This window comes from Trypanosoma grayi, assembly GCF_000691245.1.
Source record: "Trypanosoma grayi strain ANR4 Tgr_359_V1, whole genome shotgun sequence".
Taxonomy (NCBI): Eukaryota; Euglenozoa; class Kinetoplastea; order Trypanosomatida; family Trypanosomatidae; genus Trypanosoma; species Trypanosoma grayi.
In genome coordinates, this window is record NW_008825978.1 from 5,547 (window position 1) to 16,658 (window position 11,112).

At 58.2% G+C, this 11,112-nt stretch overlaps 4 protein-coding genes across 4 annotated transcripts; all 4 read right to left on the reverse strand.

The window, feature by feature from the left end:
• Positions 1-923: 923 nt before the first annotated feature.
• DQ04_03591010 (ecotin) lies at positions 924-1,367 on the reverse strand (the record flags this gene model as incomplete). The annotated part of the gene is made up of 1 exon (XM_009312946.1): positions 924-1,367. The coding sequence occupies one exon, from the start codon at positions 1,365-1,367 to the stop codon at positions 924-926; it is 444 nt and encodes a 147-aa protein (XP_009311221.1).
• Positions 1,368-1,638: 271 nt separating this feature from the next.
• Positions 1,639-4,455, reverse strand: DQ04_03591020 (putative katanin-like protein, putative,serine peptidase, Clan SJ, family S16; the record flags this gene model as incomplete). The annotated part of the gene is made up of 1 exon (XM_009312947.1): positions 1,639-4,455. One exon carries the CDS (start codon positions 4,453-4,455, stop codon positions 1,639-1,641), a length of 2,817 nt encoding a protein of 938 aa, XP_009311222.1.
• A 310-nt stretch (positions 4,456-4,765) lies between these two features.
• On the reverse strand, positions 4,766-6,484 carry DQ04_03591030 (hypothetical protein; the record flags this gene model as incomplete). Its single annotated transcript, XM_009312948.1, has 1 exon — positions 4,766-6,484. One exon carries the CDS (start codon positions 6,482-6,484, stop codon positions 4,766-4,768), a length of 1,719 nt encoding a protein of 572 aa, XP_009311223.1.
• A 540-nt stretch (positions 6,485-7,024) lies between these two features.
• DQ04_03591040 (hypothetical protein) lies at positions 7,025-11,011 on the reverse strand (the record flags this gene model as incomplete). Its single annotated transcript, XM_009312949.1, has 1 exon — positions 7,025-11,011. The coding sequence occupies one exon, from the start codon at positions 11,009-11,011 to the stop codon at positions 7,025-7,027; it is 3,987 nt and encodes a 1,328-aa protein (XP_009311224.1).
• Between the last annotated feature and the right edge of the window lie 101 nt (positions 11,012-11,112).

Consider the following 11,112-nt stretch of genomic DNA (forward strand, 5'->3'; position numbering starts at 1 on the left):
TTTTTTTTTTTTTGGGGGGGGGGGATTCCGTACAATCCAAACGTGTGTATATAAACACCGACCTATCTCAATGTACCTAGATACACAGATACCTGTTGAAATGCGCACGTATGTATCACTGAGTGTGTTGACGCTTTTCTCTCTCTCTCTCTCTCTCTCTCTCTCTTTTGCTGCGTGAGTGTGTGTGAATGCGTACAGAGGTAATGACGTATGTATGTGTCAACGCTCTGCTGTCTGACAGCCGAGGGATGTATGAGCTCCTAGTTTTGGGTGTAAGGCTATCCACGGCTTGCGGCTCTCGTGTAGCGGTCGCCACGGCAATGCTCACAGCCCCCTCCCTCCCTCCCTCCTCCCCGTTCTCACTGTCCCTCTCTCTTTCTCTATCTGCCAGCTACGCGGCAAACAGCAATGGCCCCTGCAGCGTGAAGGGGACGCCTGTGGGGGTGGCGCGACACAATCCTCCCGTCACTACCGTCCAATGCCCAGAGGCACCGTGCTGCGTCACCAGATGACGGGGTGCCACAGCAGCAGCACGGAGACAAGAAGAATGAAGGCACAAGAAAAAAAAGCAAAACTACATACAAAAAAGGGAGATAAGGGAGCGCATCGCAGCTCATATCACACACCCACACACACACACACAGAGAGAGAGAGAGAGAGAGAGAATGCCCCAAGCAACCGCCACACTCCAACAGCAGACACCATTTCAACACACAGATAGAAAATATTATAAACGCGTGTACGTATTTTGGCCCACGACAACACTCCGCATCATCAGACCCCCGACATAAAAGATAACAGTAGAAAATCACCACCGCCACCTACACCAACCGCAGCGGCAAAACAACAAAACTGAAGCAAAACATTTCCCGGATGCCAAGCCCAGTATTTCCTACCCTCGCTACTACACCCCTCCCTCTCTGTTACGCCTCCTGCGCACAATCCGGCTCCGCCTTGGTGGGCGCCCACACACGGTAATGAAGCTCCGCGTCCTTCGGCACGTATACCACCACCGGCAGCTTGCTGTTGTAGGGGATAAGCGGCTTGTTGACCATCGCCACAAACCGCGGCTTCGGCGTGTCACCTGGCATAGATGTCATGAGTGTTCCCGCCAGTTCGCCCATGTGCACGACGTAGTAGGTGTAGCCCCAACCGTTGATTGTCTCTTCCTTCACGTCGCCGGCGATGAAATGCCTGTTGGTCGCGTCCACCGTCTCGACACGGCCGGGGATGAGCTGCAGTTTGAATTCCCGCTTCTCCTCCGCTCCACGTTCGTCGAGGAAGATGACAAGGCGTTTTTGATCCGCGGTGGGCGCGGGGTAAGGCGCCTTGTACTCCGCGAGCGTCTTCTTCGTGCTGGACGACATCTTATTCGGTGCAGGTATATGTGTAGATGTATATGTCTGTATTTGTGGGAAATTGATATGAGTAATCAGCGGCTCTTCTAACAACAGGAAAACACTGCCGAACAACAAACCAGGTATATATATATATATATATATATATACACAGAGTCGTCAACAGATAGAGTAAACACTATCCCACATGCGAGGAAGAACACGCATATCCTTCTTTTTTTTTTCCCCACTCACATTTTATTCTTCACGTCTGACCTCTACACCTCTGCCCCCCACAGCTCTAGTCCGTGCGGTTCATCTCCGTCTTATCCCCCCAGTTCACATTCTCTGTCTCTCCCCCCGCGTCCGTGGCGAAGGAGCCGAACTGCTTATTCCATTCCTCGTAGCGCTCCACCTCCGAGGCTCCAACACTTGGCCGAATACGCTTCAATGCCTGCATAAAGTCCCGCCTCTGAATTGGCCGCAGTTCATTCAATGAAACGTCAGAGAGCCGCATGGTGACTTCGCGTAGCGGCCCCATCGCGGCCTCGCGACACACCTGCTTGAGATCCGCACCGGAGTACCCCTCCGTTGCGGCTGCGATCTCTGCAATGTCCTTCGCATCCAGCGCATGCACCGTGCCACTGCCACTCTTTACCACCGCTTCCTCATCCCTCCCCTCGGAGCGATCTAAGCACTGCTGCTGCTGCTGCAGTTCCATCGTGTGAAGAAGCCGCTGCACTAGCTCTACCCGTGCAGCGGCATCAGGGAGAGGAATGTGCAACCGTTTCTCCATACGCCGCCGCGCCGCCTCGTCCAATTCCTCCGGCCGGTTCGTAGCACCGATTAGAAGCACACGGTCGCCGCGGTCAGTCGCCACACCGTCGAGCTGCACGAGGAACTCCGTCTTGACGCGCCGCACCGAATCCATTTCGCCCTCGCCGCGCATGGAGAGAAGAGAGTCAATCTCATCAATGAATATGACGCTCGGCTGCTTCACGGTGGCCACAGCAAACAGACACCTTACTAACTTCTCCCCGTCGCCCATCCACTTTGACATGAGAGAGGAGGCACTGATGTTCAGAAACGTGCATTGTGCGCGGTTTGCAATGGCGCGGGCGATCATCGTTTTACCGGTGCCAGGTGGGCCAAATAACAGCAACCCGCGTGGCGGGTCGCGAAGACCAACGAAGAGATCCGGTCGACGCAGCGGCCACACAATTGCCTCTTCAACGCTTCGCTTGGCGTAGTCGAGCCCCGCAATGTCGTTCCAGCTAACACTGCGGGCACCGGCACCGTGCTCGAGAATCTCCATCGCCACCTGCGCCACGAGCTTCGGGTCCAGCGGCTGTAGGATCGGCGGCACGGAGCCATCGGGGAGAAGCAGTGAGGCAGGGTATTCTCCATGCTCGCTGTCGCTATCGTCACGAGTAGCCATGTTATGGTGGCTGCGCGCTCCTCGCGTCGGCTCGTGGGAGCCCTTCGAATTCTTGGCGATGGAGCTCAGCACCTCATTGACTGGCACCACATTACCACCACCGGTATTACTACTAGCAGCGTTAACAGCAGCGACTCCACTTGGCACATCACTCCTTGACGAATGCGGAGGCGGTGTTTGTTGCCGCTGCTGCTGAAACGGCGGCGTGAAGCCGGAGCGCCGCAGACCCAGCGCAGGGGTTCGGCGTTGCAGCGTGAGACTTGACGCCAGTGCACGTCCTGCCTTCACATCCACCGCCAGCTGTTCGCTCGCGGTGATGAATCCGCCACTGCTCTGGCCTCCCGTGCCCGAGCCAAGGGCTGCGTCGTCCTCCTCCTCTCGCCGCCTAGAAACCACTGAACGATTCCCGTAGCGCGATTCCCTCACGTTCGCGCCATATCTGACAGCCTCCGCGCCGCTGCCTTCCACACTTTCGGCGGACTGCCATCCCATAGGCATATGCGGCGGTCTTCTTATGACGGTGAATGCCGGAAGTGCCGCCTTTTGCGAACCCACAGGGGCTGGGGCAGCCGCACTGTTGCCAGCGGCCAACAACAACGACGACGAGGACGACGAGACCAGCGGCCGAAACATGACGTTGGTGAGCTGCGGCGTCGTGGCTGACAGGTGCGCAAGAGACAATTTGCCGTGATTGTCAACATTTAACGTTGTCTGACACTTGGCGTTAGAAGCTCCTTGCGGCAAGGCACCGCTCCTGCACGAGACACCAGTCCCCTGTGGCTGCTGTTGATCCTGATCTGTCTTCGGGCGGCGACTATCATTGTCAGACGACGGATCTGCCGCTGCGATTGCTCGATTGTCGTGCTGATGGCGCATGAGGCCCCCGTCGATTCTCACGGCGAACGCGAATGGCCGCTTGCCTGAACGTGCATCTTTCGCATCACTTTCCCCCTCTTCAACAGCACGCCGCCTCTTCGCTCCAGCATCACTATGAGGGCTATGGTGATTATCATTGTGAGTTTCACTGTGTGCGGCATCTGCCGCATCGCCTTCTTGTGGGTGCGTTGCCTCATTTCCCTCGCACCGAGGCGCCTCCAACAAAACCGCACGCAGCGCAGGGGCGAACTCCCGCAGGTGCTGGACCGTTTTCTGCACATTCGGAAGGTGCCTCTCCCGCTTTGGTGCTGCGTTATCGAAGGGCTTGCGCTGCGGCAATGTGCCCTCAAGCTCTGTGATTGTTGTGCCAAGTGCCATTGTGCGATTCATCCAGAGCAGCTGCGCGACGTCTGCCTCGCTCCCCATCACTTCACCGTGATTCACCGCCGCCGACCCACCCTCACCATCCTGCTCTTGCTGCGTGAGAGGTAGTGCAGCACGGGCTGCCTCGTACGTGATGGCGATGAGGTGCTTCTGCACGGCGTGCGCAACGAATTCCGCGAGACGCCGCTCCACCGCCTTCGCATCACTCGACGCAACGCCGCTCTCCTGCTCCCCGCCACGTCCCTCGTGGTGGCGCGTCACACTGTGCTCACTTGCCACAACAGCGCTGAACACAGCTTGCTCCAGTTGCAGCGCACTCGGCTGCTGGTGCTGCGCCGCCGCACCGGCGTCGGCTGCCGCGACGGATGGCGACTGCGGCACACTCTGCGGCTTCTGAATTCCGCGCAGACAAGCAAACATTTTGCACAGACGCAACGAACAGCAAAATCCACAACAGGGATGCCGCCCTTTTCTCCCTTTGCTGGAACTGAGGGACTGGAACAATATGAGAGCAGGTGCAGGACCAACAAGAAATAAAGAGTACAGCACGCCAAGAAGAGCGGCACTCGCAACAGCCCCGCCTCTCTCCATCGCCCCACCAAACCCCCCCAGAAGAAAAGAAATGGAAATGCTCACCCACTCGAGAAGTCAAGGGTAGTGAGGACTCGCAGACACACTCACACAGAGAGGAAGGGGGACAGAGAGAAAAGAAATAGAACGTCTTTGCCCCTCACGCAGCACACTTCTGTAGGGACCAAAGTACAAGCAACGTCAAAACGGTCGCCTCACGCATGAGCCACAGCGCAGCGGTGCCGTTGTGCACAGAGCCCACTGCATCGTCAACGCGTGCGCTCGCATCACCAGCGTTGACACCGAGTGCGACCCGGCGCGACTCTGCATCCACCTCCATGAGGGCTGCGCAGAACGTCCTCACGATTTCACATGCCCACGCCTTCAGCGCCCTCATATTCATCTCCTGCTTCTGCTGCGGGGGAGTGCGCCATATTACATGGTGGCTCTGCTCCACCGCCGTCTGCAGGAGTGGCGCAAAGCACAATGACAGAAGATTCAACATACCACGCTCGACTGCACGCCCCGGGAACGGCGACAGCAGCAGCAGCTGCTGCAGACTCTTTTCGTCGCGCCAGCGCCGTACTATAGCCAACGTGTCATGGAGCGTGTGCCACAGTGGCCCTTCTCCTCGACACGAAGTGAAGACAAATTCTTCACACGACTCTGAATCGTTAGCAGCAGCCACATCGGTAACATCAGCGGGTGCGCACGGCCCAAACACCTCAGGTGGGACAGCGTGAGCTACGCATGGCCGAACCACAGACTCCGCATCGTGCCAGACACGCTCGACATAGTCACCTACCGGAGACAATTCAGATGACATCATGGCAGCGCTATCGTCATCCACGACGGATGCCAGAGCTCCACCAGCGACCTTGACAGCAAAAAAAGATAAAGCTTCTTGCACCCAGTTGAATAACACCGGTGTCATCCTCCGCGCCGCGCTGCTGCGAAGAAGACACAGTATTGCGTCCCGCTTATTACTCCATTCCTGCAACTCTTTGTTTAAAGTGGAACTGACTACTTTTTCTGCTACTGCTGCTGTTGGTGGTGGTGGTGGTGGCGTTGTAACAGAGACAGCAGCAGAAGCAACGGGAGCAGGAGCAGCAATGGGAGCGGAAGTGACTGCAGCCGTTGTGCATTGCTGTTCACGTTGACAAGCGCTGCTGCTGCTACTGCGACTACAATGGGGCATCCCGATTGAGGGCACTCCAGAACCAGTGTCAAGAGCAACAGATGAAGCGGAAGCCACCACCACTTCCGCCGCCGCCTCCGCCTCCTCCTCTGGCTCCAGCTTCACTGCGCCAAACCTAGAGCGAGACGCCTTAGGTTTCTTTCTAATAGTCCTTCGAAGTCCTGTCGACTCCGGCACTACTGTTGTTGATGTGGAGTCGGCTTGCGGCAGGGCGGCAGTCCCCCGCCCTGCTCTCGTCACCCCAGGCCTAGAACCCTCTTCCTGCACCTCATGGCTTGCCGCCAGTGATGCACTCCCAATCGGTGTTGACGCGTACGTGTGTGGCGGTGCGGAGGAGACGCCAGGCCGCTCCATGTAGTCCGGTTCATACTCATAACTCTCTACCGCCCCCGCACGGCGAGAGGCCCAGTTACTGCCGCTGTTACTACTAGTGCCATCGACACGACCTTTCCCAACACCAACGTGGGCGCTGGTTTGTGTGTGTGGTATGTGCCGTGTTGAAAAGGAAACAGAAGCCGCCGCCGCCACCGCCGAAGGGACGTCTTGCTTTGTCTGTGCGGCAACACTTTCCGCTTCGTCATGATGCTTGCCTTCGCCGGGGGAAACGAGCGAGTCGACGTACGCACGGCTGAACTGCCGCACCTCCGACACGATGCTCGGCATGTAGTTTTTGAGGTTCATGGCTTCCTCCACACTCTGCGCGACGCAACAGGGGAAGGAAAGAAAGGTCGAAAAGGAGTCTTTGAAGGGTATGAAGAGCATGAGCAAAAAAGAATGCAGATCGAATGGTAACACCACCACCACCACCACCAACGACAGAAACTTCGTTTGAAGTATCCTTTCCTTTTTTTCGTTGTTGCCCCCCCCCCCCAATTTACGTACTGTTGCACCCCTCCATCTTACCATCCTTTTCAATACAAATATATATATATATATATGTATATCTCGTCGTCTTCGTTGAATCCCACGAGGACAAACGTTTGGCGTACTATTTTCTTTATATGTATCCCCTTTGCCTCGTTCCTTTCCCCATTTTCTCTTTTTGTACCTCAATTTGTCTTTTTATACACCTCACTTACTTACCACACACGTGCTATCGGTCTCGTTCCCTCTCCCCCCTCCTATCGTCCCACACACACACACACACACACATTTCTCTCGCCATCCGTGTGCGGGTGTATGAGCTCTCTCTATCGCATTCACAGCTCAAGGTTCTGCTGCTCACTCATTGGGACCGTTCATTGTGTCGCTGTCATCTTGCTGGCTATTGCTGCGCATCCACGTCTGCCGCTGCGGCACAATCCCACTGCGGGCGACCGCCGCCGCCACCGCTCCCGTTCCCGTTCCCGCTCCTGCTCCTGCTCTCGCTTCCGCCATTGCCACCGGTGGCAGCGAGAGACTCGCCGCCTGACGCTGTGCGAGGCGCTGCGTCGTTGCTGGTCGCCGCGGCACAACAGGGTCACGTGGAAGCACGACCACCGTGCTCTGGCTGCGCGTCTGTTGCGAGATGGCCGGAAGCGTAACCCGAGCGGCATTACTCAGACTGCGTTGCGGCCGCGGCGACTCGATGCCTAGCTGCTGACGCCCATACGTTTGCGGCTCTTCGAGGAAGCGGCTGTCCTGCTGCTTCACCTCCTGCAGTGCGAGTGCCTTGTAGAACTTGGAGAAGTCGCTGAAGTCCACCACCTGCGGCAGCCGCTCCACCGGTGTGTTGGGGAACGTCAGCCGCTCCACATCGCGCCGCGTCAGCGTCGCAACATCGCTCACTGTCAGCACCGCGAACTCCACAAAGTCAATGCGGTCGAGCACACCGAAGTTGCCCACATCAACACCGTCAAAGAAGAAGCGGAAGGTTTCAATGTCCTCGATGCTTAGCGGGGTGTCGGCCGTGCGCTCCCTCTTCATGCGCACCATCAGCCGTTTCAGCAGCCGCGTCGAGTCCTGCTTGCACTGCGTGATAAACTGCAGCCTGAGGTGCTCATCCCGAAACTTGGACCGCATCTGTGCCCGCATCGCCTCGGTGGCTTCGTTGCCCGAGGACCTGCGTGCCGCGTCAGCAGCACCAGCCCCACACGCCGCACGCACGCGCTGCACGACCGACAGGTGCTTTGCCTTGCCGCGGTTGCGCAGAATCGCGCGCTGCTTTGCCAGCCGATCCACAATATCACACAGTTCGCGCTGAAGCTTCTCGTCGCCACGACGCAAGCTGTACTCCACCGCACGCCGCTGGAACTCGGGATCGTCGACGAACCCTACCTCCGTCAGTGGCACGCCATGCGGGAGCGGTGGGAGGAACGGGTACTCGTTGAAGAGGACCTCATTCTCCGACTCCTTCCGCTTCGACCACTCCCGGAGATACGTTGCCAGTCCTTTGCCGTCCGTCTTGCTGCGTGAATCGAGGATGGCGTGCAACTCCACGTCCTGTGCCAACTCATCATCGGTAAGGTGCGCCCATGGCTGCGGCACACAGCGGGGGTTGTTCACATCCAAATCAGCCGCATCATCATTGACGTTGTTGCTTTTGTTGCCCGAAATCGTTGCCGCTGCGCGCTTCACGAGTTCTTGACGCCGCGCCTCTCGCGCCGCCAGCGCACGTGCTGTAGCTCCCGCAGATACTGGCTCCTTCGACATCTCAATCACGCGCTGCAGCGCCGCGGCGGCAATTTCCTTCAGGTATGCATCGCCTATGTCGACACGTCGCATTGCAAACACCTGCGAGATGTCCTCATGCTTAAAGACCAACTCCATCGCCTTTGTGTCACTCTCAATCTCTTCCACTGTCGTATGACGTGACAACAGCTGTCGTGCCTTGTTGAGCACACCTGAAATGAATCGACGTTCCCGCTCCATTTCTCGCCCCTCCCGCCTATTGATCGGTATGATGGAGGAGAGGTCAAAGGAGCAGCGGCGGCGGCTCGTTTTCGCCGCAAGGTTCCCTTTCACGTCATCCTGGATGCATGACACCTCATTTTCCTGCACCTGAGAGATAGACTCGTGGTGCCGCTGCAAGGAGCGACCGCGTCGGGCCGGTCGTTTGGCCTCCGGAGTGGCCTCAACGTGCGACACGTCCCCGCGGGGGCTTCCCGCGGAGAGTTCGTTCTCCATGGTGTCAGGTATCTCACCATAGCGATCGTCCTCCAGTCGTGAGACAATAAGAGACCCCTTGTGCTCCTTAGGCTTCTTCACGCGCCGTTTCTTCCCGTCCGGCCGTTTTGCACCCCGCCGCTTCACCGCGCCATTCGCTACACTGGCTTCTGCCGCCGTAGGCGCTGATGCCGGCATGCCGACAATCTTTGGCAGAGACTGCGGCAGCGGCGGCGGCGGCGGCAGAGCCGTCAAACTCAGGTCGTGAGTGCGCACATCCAGCATCATGCTATGAGCCAACACTGCACTCAGTGGCGACTGCCGCTGGTCCTCCCGTGGCTCTTGCAACTCCCCCGGCTCCTCTGTCAGAGCGGTAAGAACCTCCGGCCCACGCCCAGTCCCTCTGCGGCGCGGCTTCGTCTTTATATCCGGCTCGCCGACTGACGCGTTCCTGTCGGCGAGCGGGGGTGGCGGCACCTCCGGCACCTCCTCCGGTATAAACAAGCCCTGTACGTCGGGAACTGCCGTCATCGTCAGCGACACATTGGCAGACTTGCGATGCTTCTTTGCCTGCCGTTGCGGCGAGGAATCCATTTTCTTCACAGGCTGCTGCGCCGGCGGCTTCTTCAGGCGGTGTAGCGCCGCCGAACTGCCATGCACATCCAATCCCGCGCTGTCAAGACTCTCCGTGCCCTGCTCCACCAATTCCCCCGCCGTCAACTCGGGAACGGCACTCATGGTGAGCTGCGACACGCTGTTCGCCGGCCCGCGACGCAGTCTTGGCCGCTTCCGCAGCACCAACTTCTTCTTCTTCTTTCCCTCCCCCTTGGTCGGTGGTGGTGGCAGCGGCAGCGGTATTGCCAGCCCAGGAGCAGTGGTGCGTGGCGGCGAAAGGAACGTCATGGACCCCTCGTCGCCAGACACCGCACCGTCGACAACTTGTGACACCGTGCCGTCCTCCGCGATTTGGTACGCAATCAGGTCAGGGATCGCATCTACCGCCAACCCACCAGAGAAGCGATGGGCGCGTAGACGGCGCAGCTGCAATGAGCGTCGAATTCTCTTGCCTGAAACATGTGAGCTCTCCTCGCCTTCACTGCCAGTAGGGACCTCGCTGTGTGACGTACCATCGCTAAAGATCCGGCTGGTCCGCTTGCTGCGCAGCGTCGGTGAAAGCTCCAGGTCCTCCTCCTTGATCTCAATAAACACGTTGTCTGGTACCTCCGAGAAGGAAAGGTTGGAGCAACTAGCGGAGCTTCCGCTACGCTTCTTCTTGCGCTGGTGTACCGACCGCCTCCGCTCCCGCTCTTGCTCCCGCGCGGTTTCACGTTCTTCCTGCGTCACATCTAGGAATGTCACAACACGACGCCGCGCACGCCGCGCCAGAAGGTGGTGCCGCCAACGTGCAGTTAACTCCTCCTCCGTCATCTCGTTCGTGTGCTTGCCACTTGACCCGCGACACGCCTCCGCTGCCGCCGCCACATACCGCTCATCATCTAGCAGCTCAACGCTCTGCTTCCTTTCCTCCTTCTCCAGCGACTCGATAAGCTCAGTCTTCGTGAATCGCTCCAGCAGTGACCGCCGCTCGTTTTCAAGTCGCTGAAATGTCTCATCAAACTCGACAGCAGGGTTCACATCCCGCACGCACATCGGGTAAGTTGTCCGAAGTCGGTTCACCTCAGCCGCGATGCCTTGCTCCACTGCGCCCAATGTCTTGCCCAGCCGCACCACCTCCCCATTCACGTCATCCCTCTTCATGAGACCCTGCAGTATTCTCTCCAAAGTAACCGCGTCCAACTGCAGATCAGGGGGGAAAGCGTCTAACACAGCAGGCAACACACCCTGGCTGCGCATCGACCCCGCAGCGTCTTGGCACCGTCCCAAATGTCGCGAGGCGATGTCATTCGCACGTTCGCGCAGAAGATCATCACAGATACGCACCACCTCCCAGTCCACTACTTCCTCCGCCAATTCCTTCAACCGCCTCTGGTAGTAACCCTTGAACTTCGTATCATTCATTAGATCCAGTACACGCAACGGAACCAGCCGCACCTCGTTCGTCTCCAGGAAAGGATTGCGTGCGCGAACAATTTCGTCCTCATCGGCACGCAGCGCGTCCACCATCTTCTTCACGGCGGCGGCGTCGTGCGCACGTGCGCGCAACTGCCTCTCCACATCTACCAGTGCCTCGCGGTTCAAGCTCGGCTCCGCCGCCAACGCGTCGC